The sequence below is a fragment of the Phoenix dactylifera genome, chromosome 2 (assembly GCF_051530095.1).
Source record: "Phoenix dactylifera cultivar Ajwa chromosome 2, Ajwa_hap1_PhDact_Kaust_v1.1, whole genome shotgun sequence".
In the NCBI taxonomy this organism is placed as follows: Eukaryota; Viridiplantae; Streptophyta; class Magnoliopsida; order Arecales; family Arecaceae; genus Phoenix; species Phoenix dactylifera.
This window is the reverse complement of record NC_143191.1, coordinates 2,974,139-2,999,514: the sequence shown is the minus strand read 5'-3', so window position 1 is coordinate 2,999,514 and position 25,376 is coordinate 2,974,139. Positions and strand designations below refer to the sequence as shown.

The following is a 25,376-nucleotide window of genomic DNA, read 5'->3' as shown; positions in this document are numbered from 1 at the left end:
TATATGCCTGAGATGATGTATTGCTATATATTGTCCAGGTTTATTATGTGACAGATTATGTGATTGCTGCTCTGACAGGTAGTGTGTTGTATGTATTGAGATAATCCTGACAGGTCACTATAGGAAAAGTGATCATTTTGTGCATGCATCATGCCAAATTTTTTCAAGATTTATTGATGATTGATAGGTAGTAGGGTTCTACGCGGTGGCTGGTGGCCTTATGCCTACCCGCACCCTAGGACCGTCGCGGCGGCCCGCCGGGAACGGGGCGGGGGTCGTGACAAGAGGTGGTATCAGAGCAAAGGTTAAGAAGAGTCCTGTCAGAGCAATAGGGTGAGTCAGGATTAAGTATAGGATTATACTATGGAGCATAGGATTTTTCTATATATTAATTTATGAGTCATTTACAATTCAGTAAAATATATTATGACTCAGTGTGTAACGACCGTCCTTTCTTTTTAACTCTTTTAGAGACATATAAAGAATACCTCCAAGGAGAGGACCTGCTCGTCCTGGAAAGAGGATGGAGCCAGATATAGTATTGGATGCGGGTTCCGCATACATCGAGCCCCAAAGAGAAAAATCTCGTCCTGCTGATAGACGGAGGGTTGATGATCAAGGAGAGGTAGGAAGTAGAGATGCATTGATGGAACGGTTACTGGCGGAAAATCAGGCTCTGAGGGAGCAGATTGCTCGGGGGAAATCTCCTGCCCCGTCAGTAGTATCCATCCCACCTCCTGTACCTGTGCCAGGAAGTTTGGCCAGACGGGCTCTAGATAATGAGGGGATTACTGTATAGGAATTTCTGAGGCTTAGAACCCCAGAGTTTAAGGGGGAAGAAGGTGAAGATCCTCAGAGATTCTTGGAGGAGACTGAAAAGATGATACGGAGACTGCCCTGTTCTGATGCAAGAGCTATAGAACTTGTAGGGCTTACAATGAAGGAAGATGCCTGGGACTGGTACCAGAGGCATATGGAGGACAGATTGTACAGTAGGAATCCTCCAACCTGGGAAGAGTTCAGGCAAGCAGTGATGGATGAGTTCTTGTCTCCGGCTGAGAGGCAGAATCGGGCTCTTCAGTTTGAGAGGCTGAAGCAGATGCCCGGAATGAGCGTATCTAAGTACGCTCGTGAGTTCACTAGATTGGGGAAGTATGCTCCTTACATCATCCCCACTGAAGCTGCCAGGATAGAAAGATTCAGGCGGGGTCTGATTTCCCCGCTTTATAATGCAGTACTGGCAGTAGAGGTCCCCACCTTATCTAGATTGATAAAGCAAAACAGTGGGAGACCAGAAACAAAGAGGAAAGAGCTGAAAGAGAACAGAGGAAAATGAGTATGGGGAAAGGGCAAAGCAGTAGAGATAGATCTGAGGGAGTAGATCTCTCGGAGGGCCCGATGGAGCAGTCTGTACGCTCAGCTCCACCTGCCCCACGTAAGAGGAAATGGAGGGAAAGAGGTCAATCACAAGATACTTTTCTGCCATCAGTACCTCGTCCTCCGGTCACTATGGCCAGAACGGAATCCAAGTTCCAATCATGGCCAGTATGTGGCATATGTGGGAAGCAGCACCCTGGCAGATGCAGAATGGGTCAGGGAGTGTGCTACAGATGTGGACAGCCGGGTCATTTTGTCAGAAAATGCCCGCAGGGTGCCACCCAGCAGTTTGTGCCTTTGGCATCCTATCCTTCTGTGCAGATGGACAAGCCTAGTAGTAGGGAGCCTGTAGGCAGAGGTAGAGGTCAAGCACAAACATCACAGCAGAGTGCTGGACCATCTCAACTGTCAGCTCCAGTAGGCAGAGGGCAAGGAAGGGTGTTCACGGTAAATCCACAGGAGGCACAGACATCGAATGCAGCTATGACAGGTAATTTACTCTTTTAAATTCGAGGACGAATTTTATATAAGGGGGGGAGGATGTAATAACCCCAAAATATTTTTTTTTTAATATAAAAAGGGATAGAATAGTCCTTTTTAATTAATATAAGGGGTAAAATAGGAAAGAATCAAAAGATAATGGCATAGTTGTAGATGCATTGAAGTGGTAAGGGTAAAATTGGAAGGAATCAAAAGTTAATGGCATAACGGTAGATATGTTGAAGTGTTAGGGGCAAAATGGGAATTTAATAATATTAAACAAAGGGTGAATAGTATTTTGATGTGATTTAATTAGGGGGTTTGCTGTGGCTTTTGGATGGAAACCGAGAGGGAGTCTCAGACGGACAGAGAGGAAGAAAAAGAAGGAGAGGAAAGGAAAGGAAGAAAGGAAGAGGAAAGGAAAGGAAGAAAGGAAGAAGAAGGAGATCCCGGTTGCGCTGCCAGCTGAAGGAAAAAGTGTAGATCTCCTTCCCCTCTACGCAAAGACCTCGATTTCCAAAAAGAAAAAGGTAAATATCCGTCCCTATCTAGTCTTTTGATGACATTAGGCTATACAAAGGATGGATATAGTCTAGAGGGGTCGGATAAGGGTTGTAGAGGTGGTTAAAAGAGGAAGAATCGGATTTTAACAAATTTTTCCGGCACTACGGAAAAACTGTGTCGAAGTCCCAACTTCGGCGAATTATTTAGGGGGTCAAACGGCCTCCGATGATGATGCATGTTATCTCTTTGGAATCCTCCATGAGTGTAGAATGTTAGGTAAAAATTTCATCAAATTTGGAGTCTGAAAAGTGGATCAAACCCGGGATGAAGTAACCGGCTGTCGGTCCAGGTTACTGTTCATCCGGGTGAAAAATAGGGGATTTCATGCTATAATAGGGTATTAAGCCTAGATCAAGCTAAAAGGGACCTTGTACTCATGCAAGGGAGTCCCTAATACACATAAATGGTGAGTTAATTAATTAAAAAGAAAAAGAAGAAAGAAAAAAAAAGATTTAGGGAACAGGGGAGTTGAATCAATTAAAGTTCCCTATGTTATAATTGGCACGTAGATTATAGCCCTTGATACAAAACTAAATATATTGTAAATGCATGTATCAGTTGGGCAAGAAGCTAGGGAACAAGAGGAAGAAGTTCCCCACTGCCAGCTGTAGATTTTTGGAGGCGTATCAAGGCTGTGCCAGATTGACAGGTGAGTGGGAGTCATGTACTTTGCACCATGAGCATCCTTAATTCATTTTCATGAATGTCGCCAAGTGTGAATTGATTCCACTTGAGCATATTGATTGATATTGTAGTAGATTCCTCTATAATCTTGATTCTCCATGCTTGATTATTCTATACATGCATTTGAGGGAACATTGAGAGGAATTACGAGGGGTTGATGAGTAATCAAATTGATTCCGAATTGTGAAATGATTTCTTTTGTAAATTGATTTCATTTCCTCTATTTTAAAGACTTGTGAGTCGTAGCTTGATTATACTCTTTTATGAGTAATTAAATTGATTCCGAATTGTGAAATGACTTCTTTTGTAAATTGATTTCATTTCCTCTATTTCAAAGACTTGTGAGTGGTAGCCTTGATTATACTCTTTTATGAGTAGTTAAATTGGATCTGAATTATGAAATGATTTCTTTTGTAAATTGATTTCATTTCCTCTATTTCAAAGACTTGTGAGTGGTAGCCTTGATTATACTCCTTTATGAGTAATTAAATTGAATCTGAATTGTGAAATGACTTCTTTTGTAAATTGATTTCATTTCCTCTATTTCAAAAACTTGTAGAGCCCTTCTCATGGTATATTGAGTTGCATTGTACTCCCGTGATTCCTCACTCCCAACCCTGATGTTAGTTTATGATTGGGTCATGATCGAGTGAGTGGTAATCTTGATTATACTCCTTTTTAGTAGAGTATTGGGAGGGTGCATTATGGCATTTATGCATGGCTTGGCAGTATCTGCAGGACACCTATAGTCGATGGGGTTGAACATCGGCCTTTGTGCACATAGTAGCCTTCTGGGTGGGCGGAGCCCAGTCCCTTCCTAGGGGGGGACACGGCCCTAGGCGTAGGATCGGCCGGTCCTACGACTTATATTCTGCTTGCCGCCGGGCATAGTAAGACCCCGCGAGGTGCAGTATGGCTTTCCGCGGATGTAGAATTCCCGCGAGGTGCCGTTTAGTATGTAGATGTGAGATGGATTTCTGTTCTGGATACTGGCCAGCATTTACATGATCAGTGTGGTATCTTATCCTGCATATGCATGTGACAGTAGGGAGTTGTTGCTGGTTCGCCTGGGGCGTAAAACCCACCTCCCGATAGCTGTCTAGCATTTACATTATCGATATGGTGTCTTATCCTGCATATGCATGTGACAGTGGGGAGTTGTTGCTGGTTCGCCTGGGGCGTAAAACCAACCTCTCGACAGCTGTCTAGTGATGATTTACATATTGGTGTGGTGTCATATTCGATATATGCATATGGCAGTAGGGAGTTGTTGCTGGTTCGCCTGGGGCGTAAAACCCACCTCCCGATAGCTGTCTAGTGATGATTTCAGCATATTGACACCTGATTTGTATGTTCCAGCATTATGATCTGTTGAGCATATTCATGAGTAGCATATATGTTTACTTGATTATTCCATATATGCTTCAGATGAGTTGATATTGATTGTGGTGATATTGATGATTTACTCCATATTCTCTATGTTGAGATCATGTTCATCTTGTTATTGATCTTGAGATTTCATCTCGAGCCATGATTATATTCTGTCTCATGTGCATAGTACTCTCTACTCCACTCACTGAGTATTTATATACTCACTCCCCAGTTTGGTGTTTTTGATTGCAGGGCAGGTATTGTATAGAGAGGAGCAGGATTAGTGGTTGCCTGCTAGCTGTGTCGCTCCATAGTATAGTATAATGTAGATAGAGGTTTATACCTTTTGGTGTATTATAAACCTTCGATTGTATATAGTGCATAATTACAGTCATAGATCCTGTTGTGGATATGGGTTTGACCATGGATGGATTAGGAAGCAGGTATATATATATGTGTGCAGATGAGTTATATGCCTGAGATGATGTATTGCTATATATTGTCCAGGTTTATTATGTGACAGATTATGTGATTGCTGCTCTGACAGGTAGTGTGTTGTATGTATTGAGATAATCCTGACAGGTCACTATAGGAAAAGTGATCATTTTGTGCATGCATCATGCCAAATTTTTTCAAGATTTATTGATGATTGATAGGTAGTAGGGTTCTACGCGGTGGCTGGTGGCCTTATGCCTACCCGCACCCTAGGACCGTCGCGGCGGCCCGCCGGGAACGGGGCGGGGGTCGTGACACTTGCACTGCTTCTTTGCCCTTCTTGGGCCTCGTTTAGTTCTTTGAAAGTTGTGTCTAACTTAGGCATCGGAGGGGCCCTCGCTAGACACATTTCGATATGTAGACTTCTTTGATTTTATTGTTTTAGATTGGAGCACTGCTTGAAGCCGTTCTTCCATCGTCCAACGCCGACCCATGGGTGCTCGATGTTCCATTGTCCAATACCGACTCATGGGTGCTCGATGTTCCATCGTCCAATGCCGACTCGTGGAGTACTTAATATCGGATCACTACTAATCAAGCTCAATGGCCACTTGGACATCATTGCGACGATATGCAACGATTCCATCTGATATTTCTGACTCGACAGTGAATGAGCCAAAATCTGCAACGACCCCCACCAACTCTGTGCTTAGGTCGTACTGGTTCCCAGCAGCAACAGTACCTATACCTGTCCGAAGGTGGATTGGTTTGGGTAGGGTTAGGTGAGATAGGTTGTGGCGAGTTAGGGCAGGTAAAGTTACAAAAATGATTTCTTACACCATACTCCTTGGTGCCTTGATCAATATGGCATGTGCTAAGTATTACCATAGTAAATTTATCATGTGCATCTTGAAAGATGGCCAAGAGATAGCCATAACGGGGCGGTATAGGTCAAGTAGGTTAATATCTGTACTTACCTTGTAATTGGAAACTACATACGTATACTCGTCTCAATGTGGATCAGGTCAGGTAGAGTTAGGTAAGACGGTTTGTGATGGATTGGGGAGGGTAAAATTGCAAAAACTATTTTTTTATCAAATCAAATAATCAAAAGGAATATAAAAGTAAATTTTTGTGCTTCATATGATATTAGACAAAATAAGAGTTAATGAAGTAAATTTTAATAAACCAAAAATTTAACAATATTAGAAATATAATAAAAGAAATATTGTTCTTTAAGATAAGGAGAGGAGGTGCAGCTAAAGTTTGGGAAGAGAGGGGATGAGCAGCCGAGCCAACTTAATAGGATATTGAATCAAGATTTTGGGGAGGAGAGGGGGTGCGGAACTGTGTCTAAGGTTTGGAATTGGAAATAGAGGCATGGTGGACGACTGGACGAGCAACCGGAAAAAAGATTGGACGAGGAAGGGAATTTAGTGAAAGGTTCAGCTTAAATAAAATTGAGTTGTATTTGGGACAAGCATCACCATCATGTGTGTTGTGGTTCAAATTTGGCCTGAGGGCGACCATGCCGGAGGAGCCGAGGGAGCTGTCGGAATGTCAAGGAAGAAGGCGAGCCGCCTCCTGTGCGATCGTGGACCTGCACAAAGCCTTCCATGTAGTTCTGGTGAGGGTCCTTCAATGCCCAACTTAGAGTAGATTTTAGATAGATTCAAAAGTCCCTCCTTATATTACCTCACGGGGCTATTTATAGTTCCTGTAGAGGTGTCCAGATGACGGAGGCATGGCCAGTCCTCATCATGAGAGGGGATGACTTTAAGCTAGATGGCGCGTAGCTGAAGCTTGCTGGAGGCGCATGGTGTAGTCCGTTCTTATGAATGGGAAGGCATTGATAGTCGTAGCAAGGTATGGCTGAAGCAGTATGGTGTTGCCCTTAACTATCGTTGGCCAGCAAGCGAAGCATGTCGCGGAAATATCGTAATGTACGGCCACGTAGGCGGACGTAGGCAGGCTCGTGGATGTGGTCGTAGGCGAGGCCGAGCTCGGTGCGGTCGCATCATGTGTTTGACAAGGTCAGCTTGTCGGGCGTTGAGGTCGGCTTAGCATCTCTGATTCCGAGGTATGCTCCATAAAGCGCCCCGAGCTCGGAGGTCGGGGTGCGTCAGTGAATATAGGAGCGCCCTGGGCTTGACCAGGGCGCGTTGTTTACGGAGAGTACTAGAGCAGCTCAGCAGAGAGCAAAGTATTGTTCACTTTGGGGGAGTACGCACGTGCACGGCAATTTTTTCCTCACGATTTTGTCCCATAAGGGGTGCCTTGCTATGAGCATCAGAAAACGGTGACTCCTAGCGGAGCCCGGCTCAACCAGTGCTGGAGTTCATTTGGCTAAAATTGGGTGGCCTTACTGTAATGAGCAGGACAATCCATTTTGCCCCCTATTAATCTGCATCCGTTTCGGAACCGCTGCATAATTTAAAATCAAAATCTATCCTCACCTCTAATTCTAAATAGGCTAGGTAAAACTCATCTTATTAGGGTCAGGATGGGTTGGGTATCATATTGGGGTAGCATAAATTGTCACCCTAGACCAGCTAGGTTGCAAATAGCGGACCCATGCGTGCGTTATATGCATTTACTTGTCCTTCATGTTCCTATATCGATGAACCAAGGTCCCACCCTACAAGTTGACCGGAGGAGTTAAAAATTACCATTCACAGGACAAATCATAAAAAGTTTTTCTGACAAAATAAATAATAACATTTAAATTTTTTGTTATACAAACAGATTGATTTTTTTTGGTAAAAAAGAGAGGGGAAAGAGGAGAACCTCACATGCGTAGCAGCCCCCGCTGGGCCTTCCTTCCACCAGGAAATGTTCAATGTAGACCGCAAATTTTCCGCGTATCCTCTCCGACCCCTGGGTTTCCTCCACTGAGTTCCTCACCTACGTGTGAGTACGTCACCCAAACGCCATCTCGATACCCGCGGATTAGTAGAGCTTCCACCGAAAGCATTCAAGTGTGGAGCATCCGATTTCCAAATTTAATCGACACCCGCTCGTTTCGAATCTGGACCACCTTGGTGGAAACAAAACTCCGTTTCATCTGTGCGACCACCTTGGTACTGGAGATTATTTCGCAAAATAAAATACTTGGGATGAGCTTTTTGTTGCTCGTCCCGAAAGAGGCACGCAAAACTTAGTCCCGTTTAACTCTTGCGTCACCTTGTCCAATGTAAGGAGAGGCTGGGCCCGTCATATGCAATTTTTTTTAATAGATATTTCATACATTATGAGTACGAATAAATTTAATAAAATCGGTAAACAACATATTTTAAAGTGGTCTAAGCAACTTCCTCTCTTCAGTCCATAGAGTGTCTCCTAAGTGGCTAGCCACATATACAGCTATCTAGTCCACCGCTTCATTGGCTTTTCAGTATACATGCTGCTGAGCTTGAAAGATCATTATATCTTCAATCATCGTCCAAATGTCTCTCAAAGCAAAAGATATCCCTCCCACCACTACATGGGCCTTTTTGGATCTAGCCGAGTACAGTAGTTTTGTCACCCTTCAGTATGATTGAGCCGATCTGAAGCACTCGCTGCGTGGCACAGGCCGCATGCAACTCTGCTCCATCAATCTGAGACACCGAGGATCTGACATTTACTTGTCCTTCATGTGCCGTTTAACTCTTGAGATCATGCTGTATCACGTTGGTACTCCCTCACCAGCCACGTAAATTTAACCGACAGACCATGTCGGCCAACACCCCGGCGCACAACATCCGGGCATCTGGTGCACGATTTGTACTTGAAATACCACAGAATTCTAAGCGCTCATTCTTTCCGATTTCCATTTTTTTGGGAAGGAATTTCTATTTCATCATTTTTGTCTAACCATCCTGCAGGAATATATATATATATATATATATATATATATATATATATATATATATATATATATATATATATATTGTTATCATAAAAAAAAAGTTTCAATTCTCAGCACCACCGATTTTTTAAATAATTATATCTTACACCGCGCGCACCATACATACTTGTTAGAATAATATTTTTTTATTAGTATGATTTTGTATCAATCTATATTAGATTTCTTTATTAATATAATCTTATTAGAATACTTTTAGGAATCATATGACAATCTGTATGGAGTCTATATACGAGTATATATAACTTCTGAATCGCACTGAATATAGTGGACGGAGAACTAAGAAATAAAATCACATTTTTCTCTCTCTTCCTTTTATTTTTTTTTTCTTTTTCAAATATTTCAACATTACCATACACCATATAAATCATCTCACCACTTTTTGTGGATTTTATTTATTTTCCATCTATTTCGGTGATTGGCCCATAAAAAAAAAAAGAAGAAGCTAACTGGCGTGCATACTTTTTTTTAAAAAAATTAGAATAATAGTGGTATGATGGTAATTGAATCAAAAATTGATGCATGGATGAGCATTGGATTTATTTTGTATTTTTTATATTAAAAAAAAGTTAATCGTTGGATCGTATACTGTATAGATCTTATAGCACTTTAAACTTCGTCCCAAAGTCTGGACGGTGTCCGCTTATGGCGCGCTTCAATCACTGCACGCGTACGTATGCCTATCAATTTGCAGCAGCAGCAGCAGCTATAAAAGAGACGCTTCCAAAAGCCAAGTTAAATACTAAAGTAAATGCCTAATAAAGTTTGGACTGGTAATTTACTCTGCTTCGTAATTGTTTAGAGCAAGAACTATCAAAGCATGGGATGGTGCTGCATTTCTGAACTGACGTAGGATAGGCGTTGTTACTTTGCCTTGGGCAGTGGTGAGAGTCTTCTGGAATCTATCCAGGTTCTTAAAATCATTGCGTCCCTTGGGGCCTGTTATAGCGTTGCTTTGTTCTCATGCTATGACCAATATACCCATTTCATTAAAGCAAAAAATTTATTGCTACAAGTAATTATATTATATTACATAAATCGCATATCTACTTAATGGATCAAGTTCTAGTTGTACTTGGTGTCACTCTACAAAGAAGTCTGAATTGAATGATGGAGATTCCACATTGATGATATCTTGATGAGCTAAAATGATGTTAAACTGCCTCTGTTAATTAGAACTCTTAAGACAAATAACAAAACATGAGAATCTTTAATTTGGTAGTTGGCAAGAGGTAGTAAAGGGACATGAAAATATGTTGCTTCTGCTTTGTATAGTCTTCTTGCTGGTAATGTAGCTGATTGTGCTTATGTGAGAGCAGTGTGAACGATCGATGTATCAGAAAAAAGGAACAATAACAAAATAAAGAGGTTGTGGATCTCTTACTCCTAAAATTTCTAAGGACATAAGTTATCTTTGACAATACTGTAATACAGCGCATGCCATGAATTTGATATGAGACTAATGGCCAAGGTGGATCAAACACCTTTCCCTAGATAGTGTTTACTACTTCCTTCTTGTTAGAGCGAGAAGACATGCTAGCGTTCTCTTCTATTATTTTTTATAAAAGGATAAGCAAAGATTCTAACCATCCATAAGATAAAGAATAGTAACCCAAAACAAAAAAGCTAGTTGTATTTAAAATCTATCTAATGAATAATTAATGTGAAACTAAATATATTTATGTACGGATTCTTATATACTCTTCCGTTTAGATCGGCGGGAGCGGTGGAACCGATGCCACCGCGGGTGAGGCAGCGATACAGGACTAGCACAATAGTGGCATGGGCGAGGAAGATGAGTGCAGCCTCTGCGATCACCATGGTGACTATGATGAGGCGGCGGCGGCGGTGGTGGTCCGGTTGGGATGGCATGGCTCCAGGTGGCTCTCCCTCCCGAGAAGGTCCTCCTCCTCGCTCCCTCCTCCTCCGCTACCTCCACTTCCTCCTCCACTCCTTTTCCAGGGCCGCCGACGCCGCCATCCACTGCAAAGCATCGAAGCTAAGATGGGAGAAATGGCTTCCAAAACACACATGAAGTTCAAAGAATTTACTGTACATGCCACCGTTTTCACTTTTTCTTTTTTTTTTAAGTACACCGGCTGTTCACACCACCACACCACACGTGACACCGACTAGTTTCCGATAGGTGAATCAGCCATCCAAATTACATTGGATGGCTAGAAATTTGTAAAGGTGAAAAGGACTAAAAAGCCTTTTGGAGTTCTGTAGAAAAAATAGGCACTTCTTAGGTTCCATTTGGCAAAGCTTTTAGTGGACCAGAAAGCACTTTCTGACCCTCCAAAAGTACTTTTGAATAAAATAAATATATTTAATAAAAAATCGAAAAACTTTTTTAGCTTTGCAAGAAAGCTAAAACAACTTTTTAGGAGGAGCTCCAAAATGAAGCTTATTTGGAAAAGTGCTTTTAGCATGTATTAGAAAGTTGTTTTGAATTATAATTTTTTTTCCTTTTTAGACCTAAATAACCATAATAAAATATTATAATTATAAATAATAATAATAATATTAATATTAATATATAATGATAATAATTATAATTTTTTATTCCATTATTATATTATATCATAATATATTGATATATTATATTATATAATATCAAATTGTGTTATATTATTATATTATAGTATATAATATTATATTACTATGTTAAATAATATTATATTACATTATAGTAATATTATACTATATCATATATTTATGTATTAATATATATTATATTTTATTATGCTCAATTGTATAATACTATGTTATGTTTTTTTTGATCATTTTATCATACTAAAAGTATTTTTTTCAGTTTGTTTACCAAACGTATATTAAAATTCCACAACACTTTAAAAATATAAATAGTAAATAGCTTTTTGTAAAAACTCTACTTCAAAAAGGCTCTAGTTTCGAAAGTTCTACTGCCAACAGCTCTACCAAACAGAAAAATGCACCTCCAAAACTCGACCATGACTTATAAGGAGGATATACCGTTATCCCTGCGAATCACGATGTTCACGGATCTTCTTTATAATAATACTACCAACTTGTAGCAGTAAATAACTATCGTATTTCTTAAAGAAAGACTAGTAATTAGTGAACTATCACATAAGAAATTTAATCAATTCTCTTAAAATGTTCTATTAATGTTCCTAAATTCCGTCATTTCTTTGAAAAAGGAAAGTCTGAAAAAGGGAGAAGCTTTATCTTCCATAAACAAATATTTACTCCAACTAAAAGGAAAAGAAAATAAGTCTTGAATCTCTTGATACAGGAGGCATGGAGTAGCTCCCTTTCTTACTCCAATTATGTATTTAATTCCCAACAGTCTTATTTTTCAAATAACAAAAAATACTAAATGAAATAGAATAAGATTTTGCATACGTGGTTATGTCCCCTGTTGGAGAGTAAAATATAGGTTCAAATTTTGTGTTGTTTCTTTGGTGTTTGATCTAAATCTAATACATCATACCCCCACCGTTATCTTACAGGAAAGAAAGATTATCTTGCTGCTCAAAAACTTATAATAAAAAACATTATAAATTTTATGAGGTGCACTACATGGAGCTTCTTCATACAATGGTGCAACTCCCAAACTCGAGGTTCTTTGCATCTATCTTCTATATGTAATACCAAATTTTTGTCATTGATTCAAGAGGATTCTTAGATCGAAGTGAACTATTTTTGCCACTACGAACAGGATTGGATAGAATCTAGGAGCAAGTTCCGCTATATCAGAAAGCCCAATCCTGGGCTAAACTTTCGAAGGTCATAACTTGGTCATATGACATATGATTGAAATGATATATTTTTTTTAAAAAAAAAGTGGATAGTTTTTCGAGATCTACGTCATGATATTCCCTAGCGATCGAGCCCAAATTCTATCGTTTGGGGCCAGAAACGACTAGTAAAATCAAAAATTTTCTTTTCAAATTTAGATTTTGATCAGGCACAGCTCTCTATCCGATATAAATCCGGTGTAGCGACAGAAGGCAGAGTTGATGTGCAAGTCGAGATCTACCTCCTTTAAAATTTTAGCTTTTTATAGAAGATTTGTAATAGATATGTCTATTTTAGAAAAAATAGTCCTACTAGAATTAAGAAGATGAATCCGACCTAAATTATGTAAAGACAAATCTTATATTATGAATAAAGATTAAATACCTCAATTTTTTAATTATTAATAAAAGAAAAAGAAACTTAAGCTTCTAGTTACAAAATTTTTCTATCTTCTTCTTATCTTCCGAAAGGTTCAATTTTCTATCTTCTTCTTATCTTCCGAAAGGTTCAAGTCGAGCAGGTTGAAAAAAAATTTTCTTCTTTCGAATTATATCAATCATGGCTTACAACTATATGGGTGACATCCTACACATTAACTCAACAACTGCACAAACCATGCTTCATCTTAAATAAATACTCCTATAACAAAACACCTGTTTTAATTTGTCTTGCTCTTTAGGAAACCATACAAATGCTGGCCGAAAGGACATTTTCCCTATCTCCATTACATAGCAGTACGCATATACCCATTTTTTTATCTTAGTTGTTCTCCATGGAGAAATTATTTAAATGGACGAGCCCAAGGTGAGCGAATATATGTTAAAAGTTGTAGATAAATGTTAGAAGAATTTTAGAATAATTTTGACTCATTTCTATACGTTGCAAAATCTCTCGTGGGCCATTAAAGCTCCCTCAGATAGAAGCAAGCAAAATTAACCATAGAAGACATGGCCAGCCTCCTCTGACTGAGGGTTCCACTTCTTAATTCTTCTTCTCCACGTCTATCCCTTCATTCTGGACAACCACAATAAGTCTCCTGGTGTTCAGAGTCAGCCTTTTAACTTTTTCTGGAGACTCAGTTAATGGCATTCTACGAGCAATTCCTCCTCCATCACCTCTCTCTCTCTCTCTCTCTCTCTCTCTCTCTCTCTCACACACACACACACACACACACACACACACACACACACACACATTTAATCACTCCTACTGTTTATTACCGTCACCTTTCCTTGGTTTCCAATCTATCAAATAACACACACACACATTTAATCACTCCTACTGTTTATTACCGTCACCTTTCCTTGGTTTCCAATCTATCAAATAACACACACACACACATTTAATCACTCCTACTGTTTATTACCGTCACCTTTCCTTGGTTTCCTATCTATCAAATATCACAAGAAAGGGGCTTCTCATATGCGTACCAGCGATGTAATTATAACAATTTGGGGCCTTGAAACCACTCGAGACCTGAATGAGGACAAAGAAGAAATCCCATGCAGCACTTTCACTGAAGGAACCCAAAGCACAAGCCCTTGGTGCAATAGGCGCACTTTGGAAACCATGTTGGGCTTTTGTCCTATTCGCACTTGTTTTGGGTACATGTCCTATTCGCAGTTATTCATTGGAGAAAGGACAGCTCCATGTAGTCACAGGACAGAACTTGATATCATCACTTGCTATGACGCAATTAATCTCTTGTGTGCTGCCACTGCACCCTTCCTCTGTCTTCTTTTACTTTTATTTATTTGCTTTCAGTTTTTGGAGCCAAAGGTTGCCTCAATCCATCAAACAATGACTATGCCTTGCTTTTCCACTCCTCCACTCACACTCTTTTCAGCAAGATTCCAACTCCCACCAGTATTTCACACACACACACACACACACACACACACACACACACACACAAAAGGAGAGAGAGAAGAGAGAGTAATTCACTTTGGCTGACTCTTCTGAACTGCCACTATTGGAGTGCAACAGTTCAAGAAATGCCATGCCAATAGGAGATTAGGAGGTGGTGCCTCCCATGGACTCAAAATGCTACAAATCCATGGAGAAAAACATGCTCCCATAGAAACGAGCCCAAAGATGGCACTGTGTACTTAGAGTGGCTGTCAAAACCTTCTCTTTCTCTCTTCTCCAGAAGGTGGCCCCACATTGCAAAATTAAGAAACTGCCCTTTCTTTTTAATATAGATGAGCAAAAACTAGATATAAAGATGTTCCTCCTTGTCAAGTGCCTCAGTGCAAAGAGAAGCAACCAAAAAAGCCAAAACTCTGAGGCTCCTCACCAAAAATCTACCACTCCATGACATCAAAGTCAGCAACAATTTATACTGAGTTCAGAGAACTGGCTTGAGAGGCCAGACCCCTGTGTTCCTTTAGGCCTGCTGCCCCTGTCGTTGGCTTGGGAGGAGGCATCCCTTCCTTTCTGGATCAAATCCTTCTTGGTGGGTGATAAAGCGTTGGGGAAGGGGATGGTGGAGGCTTTGTGGCAGCAAGAGAGCCATTTGGAATGCATGTAGCTTGACTTCCTCCATGGAGGGACGTGGAGGCCCCTTTCTTTGAGAGACTGCTGTGCAGCTGAGCATAGGAGGGAGACCACCTTCTTAAGCTTCTCTTCTTTGGCAACGAATATTGGGGGGAGGATGTTGGAGAGCTGGATGTAGGCTGAGGTGGGTCTAGCCAGTTCAAACTGGGACCTGAAATCTATGTCTACTATTAGCCTGCATGAGGCACCACTTTCCTCTGCCATAACAATGTCTATATATTCATAATCCCCTGCTCCAAAACATTGGGGAAAAAAGAAGAATCACAAGTAGAACTTTGGAGAGAATTCATTGCACAAACCCAAAAGCAGATTTGGTTAGTAGTATACAAGGAAAAGAAGGCTTCATAAAATTCACAAACTGTTTCAATTTGTGGATATAACAAAGAAAGCAGGAAAACTAGCTCTTCAAAGAGAGACTAACATGAAATCTTCTCTATAACATCACCAAAGGAAAATTTAGGCACGAAAGAGGGAAAAAAAGTCAAGGAAAGAAGCATCACCTCCAGGACACTCCACGGTTGAAACCCAAGAAGATCTACATAGGGAAGCCTGATAACCATCCATCCTCAATTTCATCATTAGCCTCTTCTTTACACTACTCTGCTTCTTCTCATCTCCCATCTTTCTCACATATTTTAAGGCCTTATCAAAAATCTCCATCTCAGCATCTGTAGCACTCCCAAGTATCCTCTTCAACCCACACAACAAAAAAAAGAAAATTAAGACAAAAAAGAAAACACAATAAAAGAAGCAAATCGTTCACTTGGATGCATGTAAATATGTTGCCAAGAAAACAAACCAATGCATGAATAAACTTGTTTTCCTACAAAACAATAGAGAGAGGAAAAAAGAAAAAGGAACTAACTTAGAGAGTTGGAGAGATTGAAGTTAAAGAGCTCCATGCTAAACAAACCTCTAGGAGGAGGCATGTGTGCTGGTGGAGCGAAATGGCCTGCGAGGAGGATGGAATGGGGTTGGGCATTGATGGTGCGTCTGATTCAATGAAGTCTTGGACCATTTGGACCAGCCTCTCTTCTTCCGAGCTACCCATTCTCCTCCCCTTTTCCCCCTTCTCCCCTTCGCCCTCAGATTCGCAGGAAAACCAAAGAAAGAGAACTTACAAAATCAAATGGATATCAATATATATAAATAAATGGTGCATTGGGGTTACTTAAAACTTGTTGGGTGGCGAGAAAATTCCACTTATGTGATGACAACTGATGTCAACAGAGGGAAGAGGCGCTTCAGAGAGAGAGAGAGAGAGAGGGCGAGGGAGTGAAGTGGACTGATGGGATTTATATACAGATACAGTGGGATGTGAAGCAAAGGAGGAAGGGAATATCCAGAGGCATCCTTCTCTTCTAGTCTCTTTCCTTCCTTTGTTGTGCTAAACTAAGGTATGGCATTGGATACATGCCACTCACCATATAGCAGCTAGCCATTTCTTCTTTAGCTCCAGTTGCTAACATGTGTCCCTTGAGATTAGCATATGATGTTAGATAAATGTCAGCAAACAAAGACTATACTTGCTGCATCCAACTCTACAAAGCGTCTGTAGTATGATTCTACTAGTGTGATGCCATAAGGAAAAGTTTTGAGTTTTAGATTTGTTACCACCTACATCTTAAATAGAGGGGTGTATAAATCCTTTTTCAACAATCCAAGTTCAAAGTTCAGTTCAAAAATTTCTAAAATACAGCATTCAAAACATTTCGCTGGCACTGAATTATCAATCAAATGCTTATTGATGAAAGCTACTGATCGTTATCAATATGGTTATAAATGCAAATAGTCAGATTTGTTGAGGGTTTTGAGATTGCTAGTTAACTTTTCTTTTGTAAACAGAAGAAATGTCGCGGAATTGTGCAAATTCTACCGTTGCGCTTCAAATGTTAAAAGCCCATCGTTTCTCCATTGACCTCTTTTGCTTGCAAAAGCAAAGAAATGATGTAAACTGTAATCCTGCTGCACTTCTTGATGGAGGATAAAAGAGAGAAATGAACCTTAACATTAACTTGCAGTTAATTCAAGTTAATTCTTTTTGGCTTTCTTGATTGTCCTTTGTAGTCGATAGTCGGCGTACATGTCCATTGATTGCTAATTAATGTTGTTATCATAGAGTGAGGACCCTATGCTTCTTGAATTTAATTGCTTTGGACTATCTCGCCATTTCCAAGTCCATGCTCCATCTATATGTCTATTGATTAGCAATTAACATACTTCACTAAGGATTCAGCATTTGTCAAGTCCGTGCTCCATCTACAATGTCTATTGATTAGCAATTAACATACTTCACCAAGGAGCAAGGATTTGTCCTCCTTTGTTCAGCCCACCTCTCTCTCTTCCCCAGTCCCTCACTAGTGTCCCTATAGAGAGCAGAGATGGATCCTTTTGACTGTTTGGTTTTATCTATAATTGATAGGCCCACCAAAAGTTGCTAATTGAGTTTCTTGTTCCTCTTTTCCCCAGGTTCTGTGCAGTAGAAGCCTCAAATAGGGCTCAAATGGGATCCAATACAGTGAAATACTAATATATTTATTTTATTTGATGGCTATAGATACAGATATAAATATTAGTTGGATGCAAAAATTCATATCCATATTTATTTTAAATAGATATAGATCGAATATCTAAAATATAAATACAGATATAAATTAGATAATTAAATTTTATCGTTACATAATCAAAGATACTACTAAATGGATAATAAATCAAGCATGCTAATCTAATTATCTATTTTTCTTAAAAATTTATGAGTGCCATATAGAATTAAATAAGATTACAAATTAAATAGAATATTCGGATACGGATCGGATATTTATTTATCTATAATTATCTTTTTTAGATATGGATACGAATAGATATTAATCGAATATTTAAATTTTTTTTGTATTTAAATATATTTGGATAAAAAATAAATTTGGACGGATAATATTGGATCCATTTTTACCCTAAGATTGGTATCAAAGAAAGGGGTAAGCATAAAAAGTGACAGGAGGCTTTATTCATCGGAAAAAAGGGCTAGCCTTGTCCCTAGCAATGAATGTAAATGTTGCTGGTGTGCAAACCACACTGATATAGTGTAAATTACCAGACTGCCATTTGAAGTTGGTGGGCCTCACAATTGATGTGCCCGTATCCCTTTCCCATTAACCATCCTGATCCGTGCAATAGATCAGAGTTTCATCATTTGGGAGGCTAACATTGTTCTAATTGGTGGTCCAGTTCAGGAGATAAACAGGGTGGCCCAAACCAAGTACTGTCTTTGCTTTTGTCTAGGAGTAGAAGATTAGGTTTGTTAAAGGTACTAGTTTTAAACTATGGAGTAGAATTTGGCCTAAAAAACTACATATTAGAGTGCTGATCTACACTTAAGCATCAAATCAAAAATATTGTTAATCTGGTCTGCATGCATGGAAGAAGTGAAAAAGAATTGATTCATGCAACAATTCATTATCTTTGTGGCAGAATTCATGTTCATCATGTTGGTTTTAAAGTGGTGATTGATGGGTTCTCAACTATAACTTATCCTTGGTGGGAGATGAGGACATTGCAGAATTAGGGGCCAATCTTTTATTGGATTACATACTTTGACAAAGATTGCTTCCAAGTGGATTGAATTACATATTTGAAAGTACTAGTTTCTTATACTACAAGGTAATGTCGGCAGTGGCTAGCTGTAAAATCAAAATGAGACGCATATACTCTAATGATGCTAGTGGATTAAGTGTTTTTAATCTTAATACCCCCTGTAATGTGCAATCATGCATGGAATCACTACATAAGTGGGTTCCATCTTTCGTCCATGTTTTGCCTTCCTAAAGACAATCCCTACTCATTCAAAACCAAATTTTGAACCGCCCAATGGAACATGGTTAGGAGTTTATTGGATTTTTAAATGTCTAGAAATAATTATGTGAAGAAGGAGAATTTCTCCCCTCATTTTGAAAGATTGGATCTATTAGTTATACATATATAAATGAGGGTTCAGCTAATCAGGATTTGACAAATGAATGGAACCTAGGAGTTTTGAATTGGAGGGACATTGATGGTAGGAGGAATATTTTGGTATAATGATGAGGTTGATCAATCATATGACTTACGTGTCGTGGATTTGAAATACAGAAGTACACTCTGCATGCAGGTCAGGTAAGATAATGTATACATGACTCTTTCTAGATCTTGCAGTGGTGGAAGTCTCATGTATTTGAATACATTTTTCTTTTCAAAAAAAAAATTCAGCATTCATAAGATGCACAGAAGGATATGAACAAGCCTAGGATATATCGTAGGTTGGTCCGTGCCTGATCCAACCCCACCAGTGACCTTCAAGGTGCAGCTCTCTTTTTTTACACCCTCACAAAGTCTATGATTCACTATTTCCACATCTTTATGCCACAACCTAAGACATTACCCAAAAAGACTAGTTGAAAGGTATTATTTGAGTTCTTTGATTTTGTATAAGTACGTAAGATCTACCTATCAAATAATCGATGTAGGACTAAGGCCCTGTTTGGGGGAGCTTTTGGAGGGCCAGAAAGCACTTTCTGGCCCTCCAAAAGTACTTTTAGATGAAAAACTGTGTTTGGTAAATTTTTCCACGGTGGCAGCCACCATGCCGGCCACCACCCATGGCCGGCGACCCTTCTATATTTCAGTAAAATAAAATAATAAATAAATAAATAAATAACTAAATAAAATAATAAATAAATAATGAGTGAGTGGCAAATAATCTGATTTAAATAAATAAATAATTAATTAATTTAGTAATTATTTAACCAATTTTATCACCTAGCTAGAAAATTTGTTAGAGAGATAAAGGGTCATTAGAAGGATGAAAAATTAATTTACACTAATAATTAATGAATTCGTGCTGCAGTGTCTTCTAGCCTACATAAGTATGGGCTGGATCCTCTCTGATACTATTTGTCACAACTCAAGATCTTATAAAAAAAGACTAACTGAAAGATATTATTTGAATTTTTTGATTCTATATAAGTATCCAAGATTTGTCCAGCGAATAATCGATGTGGAACTAAACACACGCCTGCATGGGTACTCACACTCCATCTATGCAATTTAAGTACCATTCTTTAGTTCTTTTGTCACCTTTTTTTTTTCTTGCTATACTGTAAATATTTGTAATATTTAAGATTCGTTTTGGTAAGATTTGTTTCATATTCTTTCCTAACCTGGAAGACTCAATCATTTTAGGGTTTTTGGTTAGCTCAACAGGATTTTTCTGCTGAATTGCTTTTTGATGTGCTTATGACTTCCCTTTGTCAGGATCAAGCGCTACCATTATACCAAAACCCGCAGGTGTTAGTGAAGGCGCAACTTTATTTCCTTAAACTAGCGCAGGGGCCCATAGCGCCACGAGTCGACTCCGACCAAGCCTCGCCCAACTCCGGACTTCGACAGGGCCTCGCCAGTGGGTTCAGGGACCCTCTAGTGGTATAACCCACCCTACTCCTCCAGCGCATCCACGTTGGCAGGCGGCAGGACTGACTCGGCCCTCCAGGCCTCCGCCAACGTTGACTCGGCCCCTCAGGCCTCCGCCAACAATCCCCCCCCCCCCAACGTGATGCCTGGGTTTCGAACTCGAGACCTATGGCTCTGATACCAATTGTCAGGATCAAGCGCTACCATTACACCAAAACCCGCAGGTGTTAGTGAAGGCGCAACTTTATTTCCTTAAACTAGCGCAGGGGCCCATAGCGCCACGAGTCGACTCCGACCAAGCCTCGCCCAACTCCGGACTCCGACAGGGCCTCGCCAGTGGGTTCAGGGACCCCCTAGTGGTATAACCCACCCTACTCCTCCAGCGCATCCACGTTGGCAGGCGACAGGACTGACTCGGCCCTCCAGGCCTCCGCCAACGTTGACTCGGCCCCTCAGGCCTCCGCCAACACCCTTGTCCTGACTGATGAGGAAAGGTTACTAAAAGGATGACTTCGGCCCTGTTTGGGAGAGCTGTTGGTAGTAGAGCTGTTGGAAGTAGAGCTGTTGAAAGTAGAGCTGTTATAAAAAGCTGTTTGCTGTTTGATAACTACATTCGTAAAGTGCTGTGATACTTTGTTTTGTGTTTGGTAAACAAACTGAGAAAGTACTTTTGTATGACAAAATTACCATAAAGGACATTACGTAGAATTATACAACAGAACATAATAAAACATAACATAAATTAATACATAAATATACGATATAGTATAATATTATTGCAATATAAAATAATATTATGTTAATATAGCATAATAGTAATATAATTATTAAAGTAAATTAATATTTGGTAATATAACATAATATTAAATTATTTAACATAACATATTAATGTATTATGATATACCGTAATATATAGTATATTTATAGTATAATACAATAATAAAAGTATAAAATATTATAATTATTAGTATAAATTAATTTCTCATAATATAACATAATATTAAATTATTTAAAATAGCATATTAATGTATTATAATGTAATGTAATATAATATAATATTTATAGTATAATACAATAATAAAGGTATAAAATATTATAATTATTAGTATAAATTAATTTTTCATAATATAACATAATATTAAATTATTTAAAATAACATATTAATGTATTATAATGTAATGTAATATAATATAATATTTATAGTATAATACAATAATAAAGGTAAAAAATATTATAATTATTAGTATAAATTAATTTTTCATAATATAACATAATATTAAATTATTTAACATAACATATTAATGTATTATGATATAATATAATATGATATTATATTTATAGTATAATACAAAAATAAAGGTATAAAATATTATAATTATTAGTATAAATTAATTTTCCATAATATAACATAATATTAAATTATTTAATATAACATATTAATGTATTATGATATAATATAATATGATATTATATTTATAGTATAATACAAAAATAAAAGTATAAAATTTTTAAAAAATTATAGATTGATTTTGGAAGGTACGGAGAAGGATTAAAAATTTTTTCTTCTAAAATGTGGTTCAAGAGATGCATACAAAAATTGAAAAGAAAAATACCTTTTCTTACGGAAGGGAGTCTGACGGCTAGGGTTCTTGGCTCCAGCAGATTTTTAGGTTTATAAAGGGATAAGCTATGTAATTGTTATATTTTAATATGGGCATTTTTGTTAAAAATACAGCTTTCCGAAAAAGCTGAAACAACTTCCTTCCAAAAGCTTTAAATTGGAGCTTCCTTCCAAAAGCTGTTTTCAGCTTCCCGCAAAAGCTGAAACAGCTTTTTGAAAAAATTAACAAAAAATTTTTTTTTATATAAAAGTACTTTTGGAGGGCCAGAAAGTGCTTTCTGGCCCTCCAAAAGCTCCCTTCATCAGCAGGTTCCATTTTAGAAGGGTTAGGGAGGCTATCAACGGTTTGGTTGGCTAATTAAGCAGTTTGTCTAGGGGTGAGCCTGCCCCCTTGAGTTGATTGAGAGTTGACAGGTTAAATACGTCGACTTTATGCTTTTTTTTTTGGTGCATAGTGTTTTAATTTTGTGTTGTTTTTTTGTTTCAGTATTTTTACATTGTTTCTTGCTCATGCACCGTTTTGTTGTACTGCAAGTAGGAAAATCTTTTGGCAATGTCTCACCATTCCTGGTTAGCAAAATTTCATCATAGTCCTGTCTCATTGCCTCAAAAAGGGTCAAAAAAATTTGCCTGCAACCTTATTGCTCAAGGTGATCTCGACATCATAAATTTGGCCCATTGAGAGACACTTTGCTATATGTTCGGGTATGCTCTATGGTATCATTGCCCTAAGTAAGTAATTAGCATCTTATTAAAGTGTTTTTTTTTTGTATATAAATAGTAGGTCCTATATCTATTTTCTTAAGGGAGAATGTAGAACAAATATCATTAGAGGATGAAATTTATTTTCTCATGATGGATTATAGATATTATTTCTTAATAATAATATCCTCACTTATATTATGTTAATATTGTATTAATTGTATTAATATATATTACATTAGTATATATTATTATATAATAGATATATTAATGTATCGATTACCTATATTTATTTAGTATATTAATATATTTATTAATAAATAATTAACAATATTTATTAATAATCAATAAATATAATATAGGATTTATTAATAATTAATATATTTATTTATATACCAAGACATACTAAAATTTATTTGTAATAATAAATGTATTTTCTAATATATATATATATAATTAATTAAAAAATATTTATGGACTTATGCAAATATATTTTAATATTTAAAAAAGCTAATATTGATAGTGTTTATGTTAGTAGACCATGAACAAATGAACTGAAGAAAAAATACTATTATTTGAATTGTTCATTTAAGAGCAATATTGGAAAGTTAGCAATATATCTATATAAAATTACCTCCAATTGAATATAGTAATTTTTTTGTTGATGCCATTTTGTGGAGTAAACTTTCTGCCAACTAAATATGGGAAAATTTATTTTTTCTCGTAATTACTTTTTTAGATAAATAATTTTTAGAAGTTGTCATGTTACTTGACAGTCTCATATATCCCAACCAAACGAACCTTTTCTTAAAAGATCAAGCCCGAAACCGCTTTCCCTCTTCCACTCCCTCCCTTTTTTTTTTTTCTTTCAAGAGAGTGGATGTCATGCTAAATTTCTATCCAAACATGAGCCATCTTTCTACTTAATAGAGGAATTTTTATATGCTCATTACATAGTGGCAGAGCTTTCAGGGTACCTCTTAGAAGGCATTCAAAGTGCAATAAATATTTCTAGACTTCTAATTTATGGGTGGAATTATTTCCTGGATCACTGCAAAAGGCCAAGTACCTCGTTATTCTTTGTTGTTGGAGTTTTGATATTTCTCTACTTCAATCTCCTTCCGCAAGGTTGCTCAAATACTAAGAGAAGGCATCGAGGATCATTCAAATTGAGAGTTTTTGGCACATAGCTTGCTGATGTCCAGGGTCACTCTTTCTAATGAAGAGCTTAAGACCCTACCAAAGGAGAAATTATATTCTGCATACATCACGCAGCCTTGCACGCCACCAATCACAGCCTTTCATTTTTGTAAGCCTCATTCATCAAGTATTTATTTTGACGCACCACTTTAAAAATGAGTGGCTATGATTGGCAGCATGCACGACGACATGGTGCATGCCATATAGGATATAATTTCTTCTTTCAAAGATGCACACCCCCATCACAAAAATAAAATAAAAAAGTTGTATTAGCATTAATTTTTTTGAATAAATAGAAAAGAAAACTCACCACCATCCTTATGAACCCTGCCAACTCTACCAATTAGCTCGCATATATGAGTTGGGTTGGAAATGGGCCAGGCTGGGCCGGACCACTCCCCCACCTAAACCCAGCCTGGATTTTTTTTGGGATTTAGGTCAGTCTTAAGCTCGAAAACTTTTGAAAATTCCAACTTGAGCCCGACCCAAGATCAAGCCCGAGCCTAACTCAAATCTGGTTGGGTCAGCCCGAATTATCCGTTTGGACTAAAAATTGGGCTGGCCTAAAACCGATTGAAGCTTAATCTTTCAATCTTTCATATTGTAGCTTTATATATTTTTTTTTTGGATAAAATACTATAGCTTCACGTTAGCAACTATCTGATGATTAGAAATATATTTAATAGAAAAACAAATTAATAACATAACTGAAAATAGCTTTTCTATTTTTTAAGTAGTTTATAAATAAGTACCTAAGTTTGGTCCCCATCTTGGATTGGGTCTGGATTTGAGTACGGGCTCTGTTTAGGCCCGCCGGGTAACGATCCATCTGAGCCTGGCCACAAAAATATATAGGTTCTGTATTTAAGCCTAGATGCAAAATTCCTGACCCGGTCCGGCCTGGGCCCGGGCCCAATTCCAGCCCTAGTACGAGGCTTGGGAGAGAAGTTGAAGGGTCGGGGGCCCTTCTGCTCTACTTCGGGCGCCGATCAATTCTTTTTTCTCACCCCCACTTCCTCTTCTTGCATCTCTTCTGCGTTCCTTGCTCTTCGCTCTTCTTGTCGTTCTCCTCCTCCTCTCTCTAGGTTTTTTTTGGGTACCGTGGTTGGCTCCGGTAGCATAACTCTTTCTTTTATTCTTTGCATCGGTGGCAGGGCAGCTTGGATCTCATAACCATAGATTCTTTTCTGTTTATTTATTTATTTTGATGGAAGGTGGGATCTGCGACTCTGAGGATGTCTCCCTCTTCTTTCT

The 25,376-nt window shown here is 38.3% G+C and overlaps 1 protein-coding gene across 1 annotated transcript; it reads right to left on the bottom strand.

The window, feature by feature from the left end:
• Positions 1-14,812: 14,812 nt before the first annotated feature.
• On the bottom strand, positions 14,813-16,208 carry LOC103713792 (uncharacterized). Its single transcript, XM_039117811.3, has 3 exons — positions 16,071-16,208; positions 15,658-15,847; positions 14,813-15,387 (listed from the first exon to the last, which is right to left on the bottom strand). The coding sequence occupies exons 1-3, from the start codon at positions 16,206-16,208 to the stop codon at positions 14,927-14,929; spliced, it is 789 nt and encodes a 262-aa protein (XP_038973739.2). The 3' UTR covers positions 14,813-14,926.
• Positions 16,209-25,376: the final 9,168 nt, after the last annotated feature.